At 42.2% G+C, this 24,007-nt stretch overlaps 1 protein-coding gene across 11 annotated transcripts in view; it reads right to left on the reverse strand.

The window, feature by feature from the left end:
- The window catches only part of FOXN3 (forkhead box N3), a 342,632-nt gene that overhangs the window by 157,168 nt on the left and 161,457 nt on the right, over positions 1-24,007 (reverse strand). For all 11 annotated transcript variants that reach the window (XM_090033874.1, XM_090033873.1, XM_090033864.1 and 8 more), the window contains one exon: positions 11,148-11,284. In XM_090033874.1, coding sequence (XP_089890000.1) covers positions 11,148-11,284 — 137 coding nt within the window. The remainder of the gene's footprint in view (positions 1-11,147; positions 11,285-24,007) is intronic.

A 24,007-nucleotide genomic window follows, 5' to 3' on the forward strand; every position in this document is an offset into this window, starting at 1 on the left:
CGGAAAAAAAAAAAAAAGAAAAAGCAGGAAAACCATGTTGATGGATCTTCTGCTTGGAAAAGTATTGCTATGACAACACGTGTCAGGTATCCAGGTTGTAGCTATACTGGTCTAGACGCAAAAGGAATCAAAACTCAAGGTATCCTATATTAGACAACTAATTATCTGCAAACATAATTTGAAATAAAATAATTTGTTTGCAAATATCTAGCTGGTCTAATAAAAGATGCTAACTCCTGCACAAGTTTCGATTCTGCTGTGACAATATCACATTTGTTCCAAGGGAAGAATGTACATGGCAGACTGAATAAAAACAGGTACCTACACAGTGCAAATAGTAACCGAGTAAATGACTGAAGAATTTGATTTTTGGCTCTGTGTCCATGTCTTCACACCTGCTGTGTTTATTTTGGGTCAGAGACAAACCTGAGGTAAGCAGGTTCATGCAAGTGACAGGGGGAGTTCAACAGCAGCATCAGTAGTGGTAGATCAGTCACAGAAGTGGATGAAGTCATAGAAGTAAGCTAGTACAGCTTGTGCCAAATCGCTGTTTAGTAGGTGTGCAAAAAAAAAAAAAAAAGTAGAGAGTCGGGAAAATATAAAAACCTGGCATAAGGTGAAACGGAGGAAGCTCTTCAGAGTACGCTACAATTGTTTTGGAAACATCAAAGTTACTCATCCCTGGTGAGTCATTTACAAGCTAGGTATAAAATGTGCATGTTAGCAATTGCTATAGTTATTCTTACTAGAGTCATAATACTCAGCTATTATTTTTATTACAGTAGTGCCTTGAGGACCCAGCTCAAACTTGGGGCCCTATTGTGCTAAGTGCTATACATATATAAAATGTAGTAAGCTCTTCAGGTAAGAATTGTCTACTGTATATAAACATGAATGAAACAACACATGGGTGAAGAATACTACTGGGAGTACCAGGGCTGGGCAAGATGGAATAAGAATCAAGAATCAAGGTTGCATGTATATGCCTAGTGTATAATTTGAGACTATCAGTTTGTCATTTTTAAGTCCCAGTGAAAAAAATACAATTATTCACTAACAGACCGCCAGTCTAATGATTCACCACCAGGCCCCAAATAATGGTTGGTCTTGCTAGTTAGTATTTATTACTTAATAATCTGCAAATTCCAGGAAATATAAATACATCTGTATTAATAAAGTCACAGGGCAAAATTGTGTTTATAATAAAAATAACTGGAAAAGCCAAATACCTGATTATTTTGCACTATCTGCCACTATTTTAACTTGTGTTCCTACATGTTGTAAACAATGGTAAATTAGTACCTGTTTTTACTTCTGAACTTTAGTTGCTGCAGTCAGTCTGGTTAAGTCAAGGAAAAGAGACTTGCATGCTAGGGAGTCAAATTTTTTGGACAAGAAAAACCGAAATTACAATAATTAGCATCCAAAGAAAACCTGGCCCATCTTAAACCCATCCCAGCTTTCTCCAGAAAGGACATGACCCTAAGCAGTTCTTTCAGGTTGTATTCTTTCATTGACACTGGTTTAAAATGTGCCTCAGAAATATTGCCATGCAAGTGATTTTTTTACATGGGTTGTGATATATAAAATACCTACACATGCAGTACAAATAGAAATATCTTGAAGAACCTACAAGAAGATAAACCATTTTAAAGCAGAAATACTGATACTGAAAGACAACCATAGGAGAAGCAATTGTAAGTGTTTCTCTAGAAAGTGCAACAAGGTACTAAGAAAAACACCAAGAGAGAGAAATAGGTGATAAGAAAATGTAAATTCTGTACAACTAATAAAAGCCAATAAATCTTACATTTCAAGCTCCTGACTAGTGCTTAGTGAAATGCATTTCTTACAATAACATGCATGAAGGAGAATACCCACAATCATCACCTCATAAATCTCAACAGGGCTTTCACACAACAAGGACACTCTTCCAGAGAGAGAGAGATCGCATTTTTGAAAGAGCAACCCAGATACCACATGAAAAATGGTTGGAGTACAAAAAGAAAACCCCCACAAATTGCACACCATTATTTATAACATACCATCCTTCCCTGGAACCTAGAGGGAAAACCCTCAAACAACTGCAATCCATACTAGAAGAAAACCCAATTCTTACAGAAATCTTTCCAGAACCATCCATCCTAGCCTTCAAACAAGCACTGAACCTCGCCAGCCTCATCACTAGAAGCAAATTTCCTATGGCCCAAAGCACACCAAATGAATCCACAGCGTGCCAGGAGAAGAAATGTAAAACCTGTTGACATGTCTCCACCACTCCCACAATAACCACAGGCTGCAACAGAACCATCACCATGCCTGGAACTTATACTTGCACCTCCAGAAATGTAATCTCTCTCTCATCCAGTGCACTAAATGCCCTGATGGAAAACATGTAGAAGAAACCAAACAACAATTGCGTACCAGAATGAACGCACATCAAAAATCTATCAAAGACAAAAATACCCAATTCCCTGTGGATGCACACTTCTCACAAGACAACCACTCTCTCTCCAATCTCTCAGTTCTAATCCTCAAAGGGAATTTATAAAAACACCTTTCATAGACAAGCCCACAAACTTCACTTCATCAATCTACTGGATACAAAAAATCATGGACACATTGGATTTATGGCACGCTATAACCTGCCTGACAACCAATAACCACAGGTAATCTATCTGCACTTTACCAGCTACATTCTATCTCCAGGTTAACATTCCTCCTTCCTCTCCACCTATCTGTCCCACACTTTTTGTGTCCCATTCCCTCTGATCCTCACTGCCACATATTTGCATTTTTACAGACTTTCATTTTGTATTTTGGCTTCTTTTTCACCCAGGAGAGCACACAAACAGAGAGAGCAGACTCTCCCTATGCCTGAAGAAGGGTGTTTGTGCCTGAAAGCTTGCAAAGAACATTTCTTCCAACTATTTAGCTGTTCTAATAAAAGGTATCACATTTACCCAAAGAACCTTATCTTTCTTACGCTAATATACTTTCAACTCCTCTGATCCTTTAAAAACATACTATGTAGGGGTAAGTTAAGTACTGAGGGGGAAGTTGGGAGGGGGAAGATGAGTGAATAGTGTAAAGTATAATGGTATTCTAAAAAGTGACTTTAGACGAAATGCATGGCTTGGCTCAACACAGGGTTGATCTGATTAAATACTCATCAAGTCTCTATCTGCCAGTCCTACAAAGTCAGCCTGGAATCCAAAAGCCCAGCTGGACTGTGACTCCATGCATCAGCAAGCTGACTGCAATATGAGCTTAGTTAACAATCTGTGGATAATGCATAAACCAGATGAGAATCCACCTTGCTCTCCCACAACCCAGTTTCCCTTGCAATAAATATACAGCAAACAGCACAAGTCCTGATCCTGCAGACTTGAGTACTTTATTCACCATTCACCCAATCAAAGTCCACTGAAGGAGATGACAAAAGGCTGATTTTTTAGATCAAAATGTTGAAGTCAACTGGATGATTCAGTGCCAAAAGGTAAGCAGTGTTTAACTCTTTACTCAGCAGGGCCCCAATCCTGCTACATCAGCAGATAAGCCTTAGTTCAATTAAGGAGCTGCTCTGCTCAGAAGAGACAGAACCACTCTATGGAGTTACTTGTCAGAGGAAAGTTAACTTTAAATAGATGAATACTATTCCTAGAACAGGCAGAATGGGAAACTGCATAATCTTTATTTGAAGTATCCCACTCTACTGGTGTACATTTAAAGCATTTCCCCCCACTCCCTCAGTAACTCAGTGACATAGAACAGAATGTGCCAATATTTGCTACCAATAAAGCAAATACAAATGAGCATAAGATTGGGGAAGACTGATGGTGAAAGGACAAAAATCACCTCTGGCTCCAAGAATCCTACAAGCTGTTTTTTTCCAACTAGATAAAGTGCTATGGGTTAAAGTACAAAAGGTTAACCCTGATCTTAAAAGGACTTCCTAACCTTTAACTATATATTAGAAGAACCAATAGTATTAGTTTTTGAAATAAATATACTTGCTTATACTACTTCCCTCCCCATATTCCTTGGGCTCCAAAAATAATTAATTGAGAGCTGACCTGATACAATACGGAAAAGGGGGAGGGGGAGGAGCTGGAAATCCATCCCAGAATGATTAAAGCCTTACCAGAAAGAGCAAATTGCAACAATAGTTCAGTACAGAGCCAGAAGACTTAAGGAGAAATATACAAGATGAAATATCAAAGCATTCCTTTACAGAACCTACATACAATTGAGCTGGCATCTATAATTATATTTCAAGGTTGCTTTATCACAAGAACTGTAAATATTTAACACACTTCAGATTTCAATCTTTGGACCAAGGCATATTTCTCTTCCATGAGAGACTTTTTCTCTAAGATACACAGTATTAGGGAGCAAATACTTCTAATTTATCTCAGATGCTTTGATATTTTAGTCTGTGCATTTTTTTAAATAAGAGCCTAAAAAGGTATGGGGATTTTTCACATAAACAAGCACACTGAAGTGCAATGTTTAACATGTTTACATTGTACCTTTGAAAATAAGATGATTGCATGTGTTAAAGTGGTGACAGTCTGGAACGCTGCAGACACACTTAATCAAATGTAAGTATTGGAAAGAAATGTTCCTATATTGACTGATAGACAAACTGGGATAAATGGACACAAAAGTTCTCCAAACTCCCTGGAAATAAAGATCCAAACTTCATGGCTTGGGACATCTGTCTAACTGCAGCTGATGTTACTTCAAAACTGAGCCAGCCATCTACTTGAATCACTTTATAACATTATTTACTATAGGAGCTCTTACAATATTCATGCAGGATATTCTACCATATTTACAAAATCAAGCCAGCTCGTACAACTAGCTAGTAGGACTGTGCAAAATTTTGCTGGCAGTTTTATTTCAATGGTGTTTTGACTTGTCTCCAGCTCCAAAAAGCAAAGTTGAAAAGAAAAAGCTTTGAAACAGCCTTGAAACAAAATGAGGAAAGTCGAAACGTTGTAAAATTTTCAAAACATTTCCGGTTTCAAAGCTCAAGCTGGACTTGCATGCAGGGAAACAGAAACTAAAGTAAGGAGAGGGAGGGGGAAGAGGTGGAAGGAGTGCTCTTATTATTGTGTAGCTGGCCAGTGACTGTCACCCTTCCCTGAGGTCCCTTCCAATCCCCGTGCTCTGGGGGAGGGATGGAAAAACTGCATAAAAGGCAGCATTGTTTGAACTGCCCTGCTTTCTCCCTTGGTGTCAGTTGAGTGAGGGCATACCTTAACACACACACACACACACACACACACACACACACACACACACACACACACACACACACACACACACACACACACACACACAGTGTCACTGTGGCAGGGCTCGACATGGGGTGTGCCTGCCACTTTATGGGCTGGAAGCCAGCAGCTGGCAGGTGCCTGATTAGGGCAGCCATTTTGGGATTCAGGGCTGCCCATATAAACAGCATTTCACTGCTGGAAGGCCAGGCAACAACAATTGCCTGGCTGCAGGTATCATTTGCAGGTAAGGGAGGAGCTGTAGGGGGTGGTCAGGAGGCTCCTGGTCCTGGACATGACTTAAAACTGCACCCTGTCAGGACTGGGTGGCCTGGTGGGGCTCTCAGTGGTACGGGAGCCCCAAGGAAATGCCAGGCCAGTTACCACCCCAGTGAAAGGTGGGCCGGGGTACCTTAACCCCTACCCCCCACAACCGGGTGGGTTACCCTTTTTGTAGGGTCTGGAAGGTGGACCCCCAGAGGAAGAGCGAGGCCATGGACTCACGAACTTGTCTGAACATTCCTCTGACTGGTCAATGCTGGGGCCAGGACTGGAAGAGTCGAAGGGCTGGGGGGCCCACCGTGAGGGACACCCAAGAGCTGTGGGCCCAGGGTTCTGACTAGCCTGCAGGTGGGCCAGGGTTAGTAGCCCAAGGTCCCGAGGGGACCACACTCATGAGGGGGAAGCAGCTCAGGAAGCTATGTTGCCGAGAATGAAGGTGGATTAGGCTGCCAGAATGGAGGGATCATAGAGGGGTTCAACAGTAGGGTTCTGGGGCCCAGCAAGGGGCCGGTGATTGTGAGAACCATGAATGCCATCTGCAAGGCTTGGGCTGCAACGTAGGGGAGGAATGGAGTCACAGATAGCACCCCTGGCATTGGGGCAAGAAATAGTCAGCTTCCCACTTAATCAACATCTATATCCATGCGGTTCAACAAGGAGAAGTGCAGAGGGCTGCACACCTGGGGAGAGGGAACCAGCATTATGGTTATAGGTTGGGGGCCAACCGTCTCAGCAGCACAGAGGCAGAGAGAGATCTTGGAGTCAAGACTGACTCCAGGATGAATACGAGTCGCCAATGTGATGAAGCAACAGGCAGAGCCAACTGCACCCTGTCATGTATCAACAGGGGCATCACTAACAGGTCCAGAGAGGTCTTGCTTCCCCTCTATGCAGCACTGGTCAGGTCACAGCTGGAGTACTGTGTCCAGTTCTGGGCACCACACTTCAAGAGAGATGTGGAAAACATGGAGAGGGTCCAGGAGGAGGGCCACTTGTATGGTTGGGGGCCTCCATGAGGAGAGGCTGAGGGACCCGAATCTCTTCAGTCTCCGCAAGGAGACTGGGGGGGGGGGGGAGGGATCTTGTGGCTGCCTACAACCTTATCAGAGGCCAGCAGCAGGGACTTGGGGAAAGTCTGTTCACCAAGGCCCCCCTTGGAGTCACCAGGAACAATGGCCACAAGCTGAGGGAGGATAGGTTTAAGTTAGATATTAGGAAGAATTACTTCACTGTAAGGGTGGCCAGAGCCTGGAATAGGCTTCCCAGAGAGGTGGTGCTCTCATCTTCCCTGGAAATCTTCAAGAGGAGACTGGATGGGCACCTGGCTGGGGTCTTATGACCCCTGTCACCTCCAGTGCTCCTTCCTGCCCATGACAGGGGTTCAGACTCAATGATATGTCTAGGTCCCTTCCAACTCATTGATTCTATGATTAATGAATTGCCAACAAGGCATGGTAGGTGAGAAGGCAGGCGGTTAGCTCAAGAACAGGTGGGTGGGCCATAGGGAAAAATCAGCCCCAGGAAGGCCCCTTGTTACAGTCACTCACCCATGTCACAAGTTTTGCCTGTCAGCTGCTGGAGCTGCAGAGCCCCAGAACCCAGACTCCCCCTGCACCTATCTTCTTGACAGCTGGCAGGCTTTGTGACTGCAGCAGGGCCTAGCAGGCCTGCAGTTTTCATCCCTGTGCCCCAAGACAGACACAGTCCCACAAGCACCCATGTCATGAGTTTTGCCTGTCAGCAGCCAGAGGTGCAGGGTCTCAGAACCCAGAAGCCCCTGTACTCATCTCCTTGAAAGCTGGCAGGCTTTGTGGCCTCATCAGGGGCTAGCATGCCTGCAGCTTTCACCATGCTGCACCTTAACACGTACACAGTGTCACCCATGTCACAAGTTTTGCTTGTCCACAGCTTGAGATGTAGTTTCCCCCAAACCCCTGCACCATTCTCCCTGAAACGTGGCAGGTTCATGCCCTCAGAAGGGACTACCATTCCTGCAAGTTTGATCCAAATCAGGCCAGAAATGACACAGTTATAGGCTGTTTCAAGCTTCCCCATTATAGCCTATGGGCGAAATGTCAAAACAGCAAAACTGTTGTTTCGACTAAAGGAAACAGAACAGCAGTTTCGAATCAAAATGAAATTCAAAACGAAACGCTGTTCCATCAAATAGTCAAAACGCAAGTTGAAACGGAATGGTGCCATTTCGCACAGCCCCACTAGCTAGCTATTTCTGAAAGAACATTTCACAAGTTAAGTTGCATGCTCAGCAGGCATCACCTGAGGTGCTTATTATGATTCAACACAGTGTCTATGCTCAACTCCCCTCTTACCTGCTATGAAGATACTAAATGGTACGAGATGTTTATGGCCATTAGTTCCTTTGCAACATCCAAAGAAAACGTAACAGTGGGTCTATTTACCCCTGTGGGATCTTTCCTTCTGATCCTTATAAGACTTGTCATTCCTTCTATTAATCCACCCCCAGTGGAGGCATTTTAATATAGGTGAATTAAGTCATTCCAGATGTACTTTATTGACTTCAGACAGTGCAATTTCTCGCAGTCTTGAACTGCAATCATCCAGAGTTTATGGCATGTAGTGGAATTCTGCCACACAAGTGTTTTGGAAGATTTCATCTTTGACACCCAGAATCAGGCTTGCATTTGTTATTTGCTAATTTCCAAGGTAGTACTTTGATGAAGTGACATTGCAGATAGGAATTTACACTCTTTGAAGATTCCTGGCACATCTGAAGACAGAAAATACTGCATATCTAAATGTTTTAGTTATACAATGAGGATTCAACTTCTCTTCCACTAGTTGCTACTTGGAATTCTATGCAATTGCCAGTTTATGGGTAAGTGAGTTCAGCATTAAAATAACGTTACATCATAAAGACCTACTATTGTTAAACTTACTAGGAGTGGTAAGAAATCTGGTGGCAACAGCCATGAAAAAATTAAATTCTTCTCGACTCAGGAGATCAGCAGAAGCAATCATGCTTTCAAAATAAGTTGCAAAAGCATGTGCTTTCAATGCATAAACACATGCATGCCTAATATAGTCAGATTCTTATGTATTCCATAAATGCAGTCAAAGCATGGATCCCAACTTCCTTGCCCTGCTCCTGGTATTACTCTGCATGATGCCTTTCCCATGGGCAGTTACAATGGCTTGCATTAGACCAAGTGACAAAAAGCAAGCACAAGGCTGTACAGTATCGGGGGGGGGGGGGGCTTCTGGTCACACCCTGGCAGTGCAGATATATGTGCCATATATTCCCAAGGCCACCATTCAACACTGCAGGATTATATTTACAATCAGAAGGAGATTGTTCAATAGACAAGTCTGGGCTTGTCTAAACTAAGGGCATTTGCACTAATGTAATTATAACACCTTCAAGAGTAAACTCCCTCTCATCCAGACAAGCTCTTTGTCGGCTCCTGAAATCAACATCTCTCAGCAGTGGGACACAAAACAATCATGGATTACCTGAGAATCTCTCCACAGACTGACTTTAACAACAAGACATTTTGCTTTCAGTCACATCATTAAGGGGGAGGGGGGTGGGAACTGAAGTTTAAAATATTTGTGCATAAAATGAACTGCTATTGATTTTTTTAATATGGCAAGTGTTTTATGTCCAAGGCAGGTTATATTGTTACCAAAGTAGCCTCTCTCAGATCCAAGTCCTACCCCAAAAAAGGCAAAATTTAAGCAAATTCTAGTATAAACTATATCAGGGCAGAATTATCTGGTACCAGGATTAACATAGATCAGAAAACTCCCTCCAAATTCTAGAGCTACTAAGGGTGTAGAATTTAATGCATTAACATTTTATACAGACATGAAATAAGATTCTACAGATAACACATCTGCATAGATTATGTTCTGTTTCTATTGCTTATGAATATATTCATAATAAAATAAAGCCATTAAGCTTCTGGAAAGAAAAACTTATTTGAATATTTATTTAAACTGCAACTGTAAAATAATCATCCAAATTATTTAACTATTGGAAAGTGTAAAGCACCATCAGGAGACAGAGAAGATATTTGAAAGCTCTAATATTAAACCATAAGGTACTACAGGTCCTCCACTTTACTTTTATCATTATTACTCCATTGCTTTAGCAAGTCCCATATTAATTTGATCTCTTAAAGCTAGATGACCTCAAGTTGTGAACTCATTTAGCATATAATTCTCTTGACTTATTTGGGGAAAAAAAACAAAACACAAAACCAGGTACAGTGTCCTTTTAAAAAACAGTTTCAAACCAACTGTAGTTGCTATGTAGGGTTATTTGTTGCCAAGGCGACAACGTATATCTAAGTACTAATGGCCTGTCCTTTTGCCAAGCAACAAACAGCCTTGTGATGCAACTGCACCTGTCTCAGCTATGCGTTACTATGGAGACATTTGAGTTACTATGGTTACCATCACGCTAATCGCCTAGCAAGGGCAGACATACAGCCGTCTCCTGCGAAAGCCCAGCTGTTCCTCCCAATGTCTGACTGAAGATTGATTGTCTGGCCATGTGACGGAATGCGCTGCTCAGCGGAGATGCACAAGAACTTCATTAACATTACTTGAAAGAAATCACTTTGTGCGTCGCCGCCTCCTTGCAGGACATATATCAGACTCAAAAAAATAAGTTGGAAAAACAAAAATCATCAAAATCACTTATTAATCTGTAATTCCAGTAATTAATGAATTGCTTGCAGGCAGATAAAATTCCTCTTAATTTTATGATGTTACATATAAACACATCACTATGTTTTCAAGATAAAAAGACATTTCTGCTCAAGCCAATTATTTGATAGAGTATATTTTTAAACATTTTCTAGAGCAGCAGCTAAAGGGAACCAGCTGTGTTCAGAACCTAATATTTACTTCCCTCCTTTGTGGATCACAACCTTAAACGACTGCAAGGAGAGATAATTTATTTCGTTAACACTACTTGTAAGCAATGGCCAGATAAAATGCACCTGTTTCATTCTTAAATGAGAGTGAAAGACTATTGGTCTCCATTGTACACCTTTGAGACAAACCTATGTGCACACACTCATCTACAAGGCATGTAACCACAACAAAAGGAACTTTAAAATCACCTAGACGCCAGGTTTGCATGGACACTGGATACCTCCACTAACAACACAGTTGTGGACTGAGTAACAAGCTAGAAAGAAAATAATTAACTAGCACCCTACTAGTGCAACTGCTGTATTTTTTAATCTATTGAAACTGGATAAACTGACTTTTCAAAAAAACCCCATTTGCTTGTGCACACACTAATTTTAAATATTTTCTCTACTGAGATATTCTGTAACTTATCCATGGGAAACACTGAAAGTTGAGATTGACGGAAGTATCAGAACCATCACATTGCTGACACGCCAGAGAACAGAAAGGTAAGGAATACCGGAGCGTGAACCAAGAAATTGACTGCTTATTATAATACACAGCAAGTTACCATATTTTCTTAATTATTGTGATTTATTGTATTTGGTATCTTAGCCAAGATCCATAAGTACAGCTGGATGAAAAACAACAGCAGTTGTAAAATGTGTCTAGTTTTCTTACCTTTGATATGCCTGAGGAGATGTGGGAGGTGTATTGAACACATGCGAATATGGGTGATAGGGTGTCTTTTTCAAAGCCTGAATAAGATTTTGTCTATACTCTGGGTCTATACACCACAAGGACCCCTTTCCAATACTCTGCAAAGAAAAAGAATTTAAAAAAATAAATACTTGATTTAGCAACATAGCCATATTTATAATTAGGAAAAGCAGTGGATTTACATATTACTTGCCAAAAGATAACTGCTCTAGTTATAGTATATTTTTAAATTTTATTCTTGCAACCAAAATTTCAAGAAAAGACAGAACCATGCACACAAACTGTAGTCACCTTTACCTTCTCATTTTAATTAAACAGATTCAGTAATATATTGTAATTTCCCCACATCCCCCAAACTGGAAAAATCACATACACTATGTTATAAAATATTCACTATAGTTATACGTTATACAATTATTAAGTTATATTCTTAAATGTCAGCTTTGGGGATACATAAATTTGTCTTTGAAAGGGAAATAAAACATTATTTTTCCCTTTTGCTGTAGTAAAATAAACCTAACAAACCCATTTATAATAAGAATTTAAACAATTAGCAATTCATCAACCAACTGACACCAGTTTACTACAAATCTATCTAACCTTTTCTCTGAGGAAAAAAACCTTCAAAAAGCCTCCCCCCACAAGCCCCAGTACCATCAGTGTGTCAACCATTTAAAGGTGTTGTGAAATCTTGATGGTTAAGTAAGTCTTCACTTTAGTTACCTCTCCAGACCTACTGAGCAACTCACTCCATTAGTCAAACTGTAATGGCAATGCCTACACACATTTAATGTTTATTCTGCAGTTCAAAGCATAGTCCTCTCTCTAGTCTTAGCACCAGGAACCTCAGAGTGTAGATATTTTAAACTGTTCTGTTTGCACTCTTAAAAATATTAATAATTTTAAAAATCCCTAAATCGATTAGGAAGAGAGAGAAAAAAGTGGCCATCTAAAACACCCCCCAAAAAACTATCACAAATCAAAAGTCACTTTACCAAGATACCGACATCTGTTCAAAAAACAGGTCAAATAAACTGCAGTACTAGTTACTGATTGCTGAAGAAGTTGCAGGCTTTCTAGTCAGTTTGATAAGTTTTTTAGTAAATGTTTCCAGAAGGGGAAAAAATAGTTAAGTTACACTAAAACCTGCTTTTCTATCAGGTAGGTAGGTAGTCATCTCTTTCTACTACTACAGCTTACATTAGTAAACCAAGATCCTCACTACACTGAAGTTAAATGTATGCAGCGGAGGTTTAGGTTTAAAAGAAACAAAGAAAATCCTATGAAGACACTAAAATTAAACATGTGGCTTTCAAATCTAAGAGGGGGGGGAAAAAAACAAAACACACTTCCGCTTTTGAAAGATTATCATATTTGTGAAACATTATCAACTTTCCAAGTGTTGCCCTATTATACGAAGACATTTCAAGGGGCTTTACCCAACATTCAAGACGCTTATAAACCCTCCCCCAAGCTTACCGACTTCAGATCCTGATCCTGCGACAGACCCTGCAAAGCAGACTCTTGAGCCGATACAAAACTGCTCTGACTTCAATGAGCTTGCCTGTGGCATCAGTTAGCTGCCTGCGTGGAGCTCAGAGCAGGGTCTGAGTCTCTTCTTGAAGAACACAGGATACAAAGTCTGAGCACTCATTTCATGTCTCTCAGACTGCCTGATCTTGTTGCATCCTACCTCCCATTCCTTTGCCTAAAGTTGCCTTAACTGGAAAAACCATACTTTACATTTTTCTGTAACATGCCTACCACTTCGCAGGCATGCCACAAACAAGTACAAACCACAAGTATGCCCTCTTTTACTGAGGACTGAGAAGAACCCAAGATCCATGACCCTGTTCTTGATGAACTTTCTAGATCAATCCTGGGCTTCATACATATATATTGTGCCCATGTATTAACAAGAGCACTAATAAGGGAATGGCCTGGTGCTTGCTTTACAGTTCCCAGTTTTCAGAGTTAAAAAACATGACTATTTAAGAACCCAGAATTAAGCCCTGAGCTAATACATGCCCATCTGATACTTGTAAGTATCAGAATCATAGGAAATCATAGGAAAGTCAGGCTGGAAGGCACTTCATAAGATCATCTAGTCCAGCCCCCAGCTCAGGACAGAATCGTCCCTGACCAAACCATCCCAGCCAAGTGTCCATCTAACCTGCTCTTGAAAACTTCCAAGGATGGAGAGTCCACAATTTCTCTAAATAGCCAGTTCCAATGCTCAGTCATCCTCACAGTCAGAGGGTACATCTACACATGCAATCAATGTGAGTGAATATACTCAGGCTCAATCTCAGCCAGAGTAAACTAATTCCAACATCACCATCTACACATGTGTTTAAGTGCAGTCATTTACTGCATTGCCAGATGGTATCAGGCAGTGCAGTAAATTAGTCTATTGAACCCTAATTGCCACACACGTCTGCTGTGTAGTAAAGCCTCTTGTGTTGATGCACCCAGAAAGATCTTTCTAATCTCCAACCTAAAACTTTCTTTGCTGAAGGCTTGAAGCCATTGCTCCTTGTACTGTCCTCTACAGTCACAGAGACAAACCCATCTCCATCCTCTCTGCAATCATCCTTTAGATAATTGAAAATGGTTATCAAGTCCCCTATCTGTCTCCTCTTCTCCAGTCTAAAGAAACCTAGCTCTTTCAGCCTTTCTGTATAAATATTGCATCCCAGGCCTCTGATCATTTTTGATTGTCTTTGATGGACTCTTCCCAAACTGCCCACATCTTTAAGATGCGGTGCCCAAAACTGGGCACAGTACTACAGTTGAGATCTCACCACAGTGCTGAACAGAGCAGAAGAATCACTTCTCTTGATTACCAAGTGATACTCCTGGTGATATCACCTTGTATACTCTTGGCCACTGTGCTCAAAAAGACCACAATGTTGGCTCACATGCAGCTTGTGGCCCACTGTAACCTCCAGGTCCTTCTCTGCAGTACTACAGCCTAGTCAGTCATCCCCCCCCCATCTGTATTCGTGTATGCAATTATTTCTTCTAAGTGAACAACTTTGTCCTTGTTGAACCTCAGCTGATTGACTGCAGACCATTTCTCCAGTCTATCCAGCTCATTAAAATCACTTGCCAACGTTAAACTAACATACCTAAAATTTATGTCAAGTTATTTTAAAACACCACAGCAGTAACAGCAATATCCAACTCTTATGTAGCTTATAATCAACAGCAGATCTCAAACCATTCTACACAGAAAATCAGTGTCATTTTACAGATAGTTAAACGAGTCACAGAAACATGAAGCGATTTACAGAAGACCACCCAGCAGGCCAACAGTGAAATGAGGAATAGAATCCGTCTCCTTATTCCCTGAGAGATACTTTATCCCAGTGGTCACCAACCAATGGATCTTGATCCACCAGCAGATCTCAGAGCCTCCTGGAGGCGATCCAAGGCCGGCATGGAGGGCTGAGTGCCCGTGTGGCCCAGCCCAGCAGGTCAGTCTGTGGGGGAGGGAAGGGGCGGGGGCTAGACTGAGGCCCCCACAGTGAGGGACAGTGCCACAGAGGCAAGAGCAGGGTTAAGTTGAGTGAGGCCCTGGCCAGGTGGGACTTACCTGCTGGGTAGGCACGCCCCTGTAGACGTAATTGGCTTACTTGACTAGAAAAACAGACAAAGACCAGACGTGCTGATACTGCTTAATTCAAATGTTCTGAGATAACCCAAGAAATGCAGGAATGCGGATTCCTTACCTTGATATCTTGCCCTATGCATAGATAGTTTGTTTAAGTAAACTTTCTAAGTTCTGTGTACTTTACTATTCTTTTGTTTCTCCAAGGTGTATTTTTTTTATCTCTTTCTCTGTCTTAAGTATAAATATGCTTGTAACCTTAGAGAGTCTGAGAAATCCTTTGAAACAGACAAGTGGGTGATTCCCCTTGCTGTATGGAATTCTCCCTGTGATCACAGTATAGCCTTAAATAAAGAAAAGCTGGCTCTGTCAGTTCTGATTCAACCACAACATGAAGTTTGATTTCTTCTACACCCCCAAATAATTTTTTCTCCCTCTGCCTTAATCTGCTCCTCCCCTTTCCCTCCCCACAGACTTACCTGCTGGGTGGGGGGTAGAAAAAGGGTGGTGGCAGCACACGGTAGATCTTGGGTTGCTTTTAAATGCCAAAGGCAATCTCCTACTTAAAAAGGTTGAAGACCACTGCTCTATCCTCTAGGTAGAGTGAGAGCTATGAATCTACCCTTTTTACATAAAAGTTGGCAGAGCACAACTATTCCCTAGAAACAATAGCATAGAAAACATGTAACTTGAGAAAACTTCCCCGTGTTAAGAACCGTTAGTCCTTACTTTATTACTGCCATCTTCACTTTAGCATATTTTTCTCTCGTATATAAGTATACATGTTTTTGGTCAATGCAAAAAGAGGAAATAAACTTTACGTACAGTGTGAATATAGCTTCTCTTACCATACAACACAAAACATTTGCATATGCAGAACTCAGAATAATGTTGCTATACAAGCTACCTCAATAAGCTTGCAACTTGAGGCTCCACAGGGAAGCAGTATACCTGTGCCTTCATGCAACACCTGAACTGTCAAGTGATGTTTTACATTTGACCTTCAAACATTCTACCAGATCCTGAGCAGCTGCTCTGAACACAAAAGGGCTGTTTGAAAATTTGCCTATGCAGAAATGAACCGATGTTTGCAAATCAGTTTCATAATTTGATTGTAATTTACACTTGATAAAGCACCAAAAGGGGGTTACAACATTGTTTATCCTGCCATGAGTTTCAGGAAACAGCTATGGCAATACAAGTTTCTTTAACAGTGTCATTAAATTAAAACTTAAATGCCCGTATTTTCAGATACAGGACACTCAACATGCATTAGAAAAGGGTAAACTAATAAGTTAATCTGAAGTGGAAAGTTTTGCAAACACAAAAGCTGGCTTCTACAAGGTGACATGTGTCCAATAACCAGGGACCTACCTAAATTGTGTGGAGGAAAGGCACTGCACAGCACCTCCTTTAATCTTGCTCTCTTTGCTGAGCACCCCTCCATCCCGGCCATTCCAACTGGCAGCCCCGCCACTGATCGGCCAGGAGGCAAAAAAAAACATGGTTTTAAATATTCTGCAGTTTTTGCCTCCTACCTGATCAGCAGCAAGCAGAAGGAGCACCAAGACTCCTCTGCCAATCAGTGGCATGGGGTAGAGGGGAGGATGTGACAAAAAGAGAAAAATTAAAGGAGCCGCTGCATAGCACACTTCCACCACAATTTAGGTAGGTCCCTAACAATAACATGAAGTGAGAGCCAGCAGTTGAAAGGGCTGAGTACAAAAGAGGGAAAACCCACCAAAGATCTAAAGATATTAAGAATAGGGCAGGTAGCAAAATGAGATTGATCCAGTAAAAAGACTGAAAGCCTTGTATTTAAATGGGAGGGAGATTCCTGGGACTATTTCTTCTAAGGCAGCACATGGATAGACAAAACAATTATAGTACTTCAAAGGGCAGGGGGGGCATGGAGAGAGATTTACTTAAGTTCAGCTGAATATACTCTAACTGTGCTGTCTGCCCACCTTGATCCTGTGGAAAGAACAGGTCAGCTTACCCCCAAATGAAACAAGGTTGAGGAGTAGTTAACGTTGGATTAAGCCACTGTGTGTTCAAAAGCATTAAGTTCGCTTTCTGCTTTAGAGTAGTATAACTGCGCCTCCAAGAGCAGGGTAATAGCTGACAGCAAGACAGATATATCTAGTAATTTGCCATAAATAAATACCTAGCTACTAAACAGCCAATCACTATTATGTAGTCTATGGAATTTATCAAGGGCCACATGTTTCAAATGGGAAGGAATGAATTAAAGTGGACAACATATGTAAAGACTGGCACACACAACAGGGAACTGCTGGTGGCAGTCTGTACACCCCAAAAACCACATATAATGAGTCACCATTAACATATCGTAAAGACTGAAGAAAAGATGGCTACAATTAATTATTTTGTAAGAATTCTATCAGTTTTATTTTAAAAGCATTAATACCAAGTGGAAGGAAAGGTTTGGATGGTTCTAAGGAGTTATAAACCCCCGGATTTTTAACATTTGCTCATAAGGGACAAAATTTAGTAACTCTTTATACCACCTTTAAATTACTTCTCATCCATGATTTTTAACTAAAAGAACAGAAACTTAAGACGTGAAGGTCTAATCCAGAGGGGTGCAAGGATCCCCACAGTTAGTTAAGGAGTAGACCAAATGCCTACCAAGGTTAATGGGAGGTGAGAGTCCTACGGCAGCTGTTGGCAACCTTTCAAGAACAGGGGTCCAAATTAGAAGCATTGAAAATTAGGCTTAGAAAAGGCCTCAGGAGGTCATAGTTCAACCCCCTGCTCAAAGCCAGACCACCCCCAGAACATCCTGGCCAAGGCTTTGTCTACCTAAGTCTTAAAACCCTCCAAGGATGGAAATTCCGCAGTCTTCCTGGGTAGCCTGTTCCAGTGCTTTACTACTTACCTAGTGAGAAAGTTTTTCCTATTATCTAACCTCAAACTTCCTTTGCTGCAACTTGAGACCACTGCTCCTTGTTCCATTATCTGCTGTCACTGAGAATAGTCTAGCTCCATCCTTTTTGGCACCACCTTTCAGATAGTTGAAGGCTGCTATTAAATCCTCTCTCAGTCTTTTCTTCTCCAGATTAAAATAAGCCCAGTTCCCTCAGCTTCTCCTCATAAGTTATACAACCTGGCCCCGTTATCATTTTCATTGCCCTCCACTAGACTCCTCTCCAATTTGTCCAAATCCTTCCTGTAGCAGAGTCCAAAACTGGACACAGTACTCCAGATGTGGCCTCACCAGTTCCCTCATTCAACCTAGTATGCAGTTAGCCTTCTTCACAACAAGAGCACACTGTTGGGTCATAGTCAATTTACTGTCCACTGTAACCCCCAGGTCCTTTTCTACAGAACTGGTGTTTAGGCAGTCAGTCCCCAGCCCATACTGGTAGATGGGATCATTTGGTTCCAAGTATACGGTTTTGCATTTGTCCTTATTGAACCTCATGAGTTTTCTTTTGGTCCAACCCTCCAATTCGTCTAGGTCTCTCTGAATCCTAGTCCTACCCTCCAGGATATTTACTACTCCCCCCCCACCTCCCAGCTTGGTGTCATCTGCAAACTCTCCAAGGGTGCAGTCCATCCCATCTTCCAGGTCACTGATGAAGGTTTTGAACAAACCTGGCCCCAGGACCAACCCCTGGGGCACTACACTTGATACCGGCTACCAACTAGTCATTGAGCCTTTTCAGCCCAACAATCCAGCCAGTTCTCTATCCAACCCAGTCCAGCTCAGGCTCCCTTAGCTTGCTTGAGAATATTGTGGGAGCTCAGCACAGCTCTCTGAAGACGGGTTTCCACTTGTGACCCCTTGCCATCAAATTGCTGCCAATGCATTCCCAACCCAGCTGCCACTTCCCCATTGCTGAACTGCTGCAGACACCTATCTTTACCGGTGTAGGAGTAATTGAATTGGGCTTCTGACCTATTTGATAAAAAAAAAAACACAGACAGAGACTAGAAGTGCTGATACTGCTTATTTCAGTTAAATATTTTGAGATAATGGATTCTACGATGCTTTTTTATCTATGATATATCACCCTGTGTACGGATGTTGTTTATTTTTCTTTCTGAGAAACCAGAAACTGACAACTATTTCTATAAGCACAGTGTTTCACTCTTCTTTAAGTAAACAGCCTGTATGTCTCTGTGTGTGTTAACGACCAGTGATTTACTGCCCATCGTATTTTTTTTTCCTCTTTCTCTGTCTTAAGTATAAATAAGCTTGTAAACTTAGAGAGTACGAGAAATCCTTTGAAACAGACAAGGGTGATTCCTCTTGCTGTATGGAATTCTCCCTGTGATCACAGTATGGCTTTAAATAAAGAAAAGCTGGCTCTGTCAGTTCTGATTCAACCACAACGCAAAGTTTGATTTCTTCCATGCCAGCCAGATGAAATTGCTTGGAATCTGCATTCAGTCTATAGGCTGTAGATGGACAATCCCTGTCCTACAAGATTATAGCAATTAAACAAAAGGAAGAAGATGTGTTGTTTATTAAAATATATTAGGTTTTCTGAGGCTCTCATTTACATCCAAGTCAGAAATAGTTCCACTGAAGAAAATGGAATCGCACCACTAAAAATAGCAAAAGCAAAATCAGCTAGTACATTTATTAAAAGAAACACAAAAAATGGTTCTCTTAAAATCTTCAGCCTTGTGTGCAGGCAGAGAGAGACACCAAACAAACAAGCTTTTAGGACCCCGTGCCTCTTATTTAAAAAACATATACCTTTGTTATTTTGAAAACAGCAGTCACAGCAAATCCAGAAAGATATAGATAAAAAGAAGTGAAGTTCCATTCAGTTGCAGATTTCCTACTCAAGAGCCCCAGGTGTGAAGAGCTTCTTGACTGTGAGTTTAGCTGAAGCACTAGTTTTCCAAGTATAGTGTAGTCATAAGAAAGGAGGGGGGGGGAAAAATCAATGGAATTTAGACCAATCGCTTAGTGATTAATTTCTATCTTATGACATTTGGCGTGCTGCTCCACTGACTCCTCCAACCCAGAAGTCAATAGCATCTCCAATAAAACAGCAGAAAGGGAGAGAAAAAAAATCCTCAGATTACATTTGTCTCCTAGGCAACAAGTGCTAAAGAGTGAATAAGGACTCCCTGATAATCTCAGTGCTGGAATGCTTCATACTCCCTAACAATGCATCCTCTCAAGGCAAGATACTATAACCTCATCCCCTTCTGCTGTTCACAGGTTACTGTTTTACAGGAGTGGATAAGGGTGAAGACACAGGGAATGAATGCTATGAAGCATCTCCTACATAATATCCATGAGCAGAATAATCTTTTTCAAACAGTTTTTTTCCTGTTAAAAATATCTTAACAGATTAACATTTGGAAAGCCAGCCATGCCAATTTATGCTCTTAAGAAATACGTATCAATATATTTAATTTCTCTGAAAAATTACTGCGCCTCCTTCCTTCTGCCAGCATATATATGTATGTGTGTTCTAATCTGCATGCTTAATTGATTTTTTAAAAAAAGAAGTCATTCAGTTTTGGTTTCAATTGCAAGAAAAATGAGAAGAGAAATTATTCATCTCTAAACCTATTATTTAAAATATGCTTGCTGTAAAAAGATGCAGGCCAAATCACTTAAAAATATATTTTCATATATATGTGAAAGATACATAACCACACCCACTTGTCTACAATTTTTTTTTTTTTTTGGAATATATAGAAAAGTTATTTATTTTAAAGGACCTACTCTACAAGCTAGTATGCAAAATCCCAGTATGCTTGGTCATCTCATAAGCATATAAAAGCTGAAGTATGAGCTCCTTACTTTATATATTATAGGGAAGACAGTGCCTTTTAGAGTTACTTGACATGTCCATCATTACACCTTGTTTTCACCTTTACAAGTTTTCAGTATTACATGCTTCGTGTCTAACCCAGGCTGATATCTTTTTTTTGGTCAAAACATGCCCAAGTTGTTTCCAAGAACAAGGCTAAGGAAAGACATTTTCCCCATGTAATCTTCTGCACAGCCATCTCACAGACAGGTAAGATGAGATAAATAGTTCAGGTAATGGCCTTAATAAAAAGAAAAGAAAAGGATATTTATTCTACTATTAGAGACAGAAAGAAAGGGTGGGACCATTTTGTCTTTGGTGACAATACTTGAAGAGGTTAGATACTTTACAATTCAGAAGCAGACAGCAGATTCTGAGCAGCGTTAATCAGGAATAAATCCAACTACTTCACTGAAAAATGTTCCAGATCTACACTTACTCTGGTATTTATTCCAGGCAGATTTCTGAGCTCTGGGAGCAATTACAAACTTAAGAAATGGTAGTAAGAACAGCATTTGATTCAGCAGCTTCATATCACTATGAAAAGAGACATTTTCCTGTTTGGCAAGTACAATACAGCTCAAACCCCGTTAAGATTGATAGCTCATAGCCAGGGATCCAGGTTTTCTGTTCCTCCCATGGAAAAACAGAGAACACAACAGGTTTTATCTTTTACCAGGGGCAAACGTGGATTTCTAATTTTACCAGAGAAACTCACATAGTTTGCAGTTTTGCAATGAGCTCTCTGCAGGCTGGCAGACTTACAGCTTGGCAGGGTCCTGGGGAGGAGGGTAGTCAGGCGGGGGCACCAAGTGCATTTGTATGCACGTGGCCTAGGCAGCCTGGACCAGCTTCTGCAGGTAAGTTGGGGGTGGGGGGAGGGAGGGAGGGGACTGAGGCCCCCATTGTAAGGGAAGGAGTTAGGCAGGGTTGGACCATGGCCACAGCCACAATATGCAGTCATAGGGCCCCAGTAGGGAGCAGGATGGGGTGGTGTGCAGCTTGTCCAGGGAGTAGGTGGATGGAGCCGGCTCCCCCTGCTGCTCATACACCTGAGGGCCATGCCCCCCAGATCTGTGCATCAGGCAGGGGTGGAGCAGGCTGACCCCTACAGGCTCAGGCAGGGGGGCTGCTCCCCACCACTGAACACACTTCCAGAAAGCAGGGGGAGACCCATGCCCCCCAGATCTGTGCACAGGATACAGGCTACCCACTTCAGGATCACGCTTCTGCCCTGCTGCCCTCTCTTGGGACCTCTGCAACCTGGTGTGTACAACCTGGCACTGCAAAGAACAGTGGGCTGTTCAGGAAAGCTGCTTGGGTCTGCTGCATGCAACCCAGCCCCGATGTAGCTCAGCATACAGGGAATGCATCACCAGGGCAGCTGGCTGTTTAGCATTTACAGCAGCACCAATTTGCACCCACTGGGCTGCGGAGGCCCGGGGGGAAGACAGCAGGGCCAGAATCCAATTCCACAGTGGGCAGCATGCAGCCCCTGTCCCACACATAGATCTGGGAGGGACAGGCCCCACCTTCCCCCAGGAGTGTGTGCTACTGCAGGCAGCTGCCCCACCCCACCTGAGCCTGCACCACGGTGGGGTTGGGTGGGGGAGAGGCCAAGCTCCACTCCACTGTAGCAGTTGCCACCTCCTGCCAAGCACAGGGGGCTGTCTAGCCCAAGAGCCCTAGCAGGTGGCAGCCCCCTTCAGTGCTGGGGGAGCAGGAGCTGTGGGTAGGGGGCAAAAGGTACCAGAAGGGCCAGGGGAACTATGGGGGGGCCTTTCATTTTGATCACAGATTTTCACCAGAGAATTTGTGATTTGTTTAAACTCAGACAAATTGGCAACTTTTTTTTTTTCTTTAAAAATGGGGGAAAACCAGGACGCCTGCTCATGACAACATAGTTTTATTACTCCAAGACAAGTTCAGTTGGACTCAGTGGGTGCATCTACATCGGGGTGGGCAAAATGCAGCCTGCGGGCCAGATGCAGCCCACTAGGCCACTCTATCCAGCTCATGGGGCCCCTAAAAAAATTTAGAAAATTAATATTTATTTGCCCCTGGCTGCCTGTCACGCAGCCCTCGATGGCTTGCCAAAACTCAGTAAGAGGCCCTCCACCCAAAGTAATTCGCTATCCTGATCTACATGTACACTTTACTGTGGAGTAGACTAATTAGCATTAGGAAAGCATCACAGTTCAACACGTGCGCCAGTATTAGGACACAGTAAGCTAATTAACTGTGCCATAAGATCGTACTGCCAGGGCCATTTAGAGCAGCGTTTCTCAAGCCATGGGTCATGACCAACAAGTGGGTCACAAGAACATTGTAAAGAACTGCAGAGAATCACAGGGTTTTCCCCTGCACTGCATGGATCCTCCACACAGCCAGGGGCATGGCAAGTATGCAGCATTGTGAGAGCATACCCAGGAGCCATAGAGGGGGGCCAGATGCAGCAGCTAAACAGGGAGGGGAAGAGAGAGAAAGAGAGAACAAGCGAGCAAGCTGATATTTATGCTAATAGGTCCTGGTGTAAAGAAGGCTAACCACCACTGATTTAGTGCACTGAAATGCATGTATATACACTGATCCCTGCCTGCTGCCTAACCACAACTCTGCACGTTCAGCACTCTCATGCCCCAGACAGCCCCTTGACTGGAGCACAGGACTGACCCTCTGAGCCTGCTGCCAGCCTGAGCCTGCTCCACCCTGGCTCGAAGTGCTGCTGTTCCAGGCATAGGTGTAAATTCTGCACACAGGCACAGCGTACTCCAACCCAGAGAGCTCCGGAGTTTATCATGTCACATTAATTGCGCACATAAATGCACCCAGTTCGACTATGAAATGCAAGGAGTTAGGGTAGACCCCACAGTGTACTTTGTGGAAATATATTGTGTAATGGTTCCTTCCTGGACCTAGCTCAAACTGTATGACTGTTACTAATTGAATGACCCTTCCATGACATCAACCAGTAAAAATGTTTTTGAGTAGCAAGACATAAGGGCTGCCTATATACATGCTTGAGGGTGCAGGATTAATTACAGCAGTTTCTGGAGAGCTGCTCTAATTAAAACGCCTCACCATCGCCTATATTAAGTCCCAGGGGTTTAAAAATGGCTGTGGGATGCTTTACCTAAACCTTATTCAACAAGGTTTAGAAAAACCGCCTCAGTGGCAATTTTCAAACCCACAGAGCTTATACACATGATGATGAGGCCACACTGGAGCTTTTCAATTAGAACACGGTGCAGACTCAATTAATTGAGGCTGTTCTGACATATTCTAATTAGAACACGAACCAGCAAATGTATAGGTACCCAAGGTTTTCACCTACTTCCGAGAGAGAGAGAGAGAGAGAGAGAGAGAGAATTCCCTTTGAAAGATCTTGAAGACACATACGC

This window comes from Crocodylus siamensis, chromosome 2 (genome assembly GCF_052110815.1).
Source record: "Crocodylus siamensis isolate JL-2025a chromosome 2, ASM5211081v1, whole genome shotgun sequence".
NCBI lineage: Eukaryota > Metazoa > Chordata > Crocodylia > Crocodylidae > Crocodylus > Crocodylus siamensis.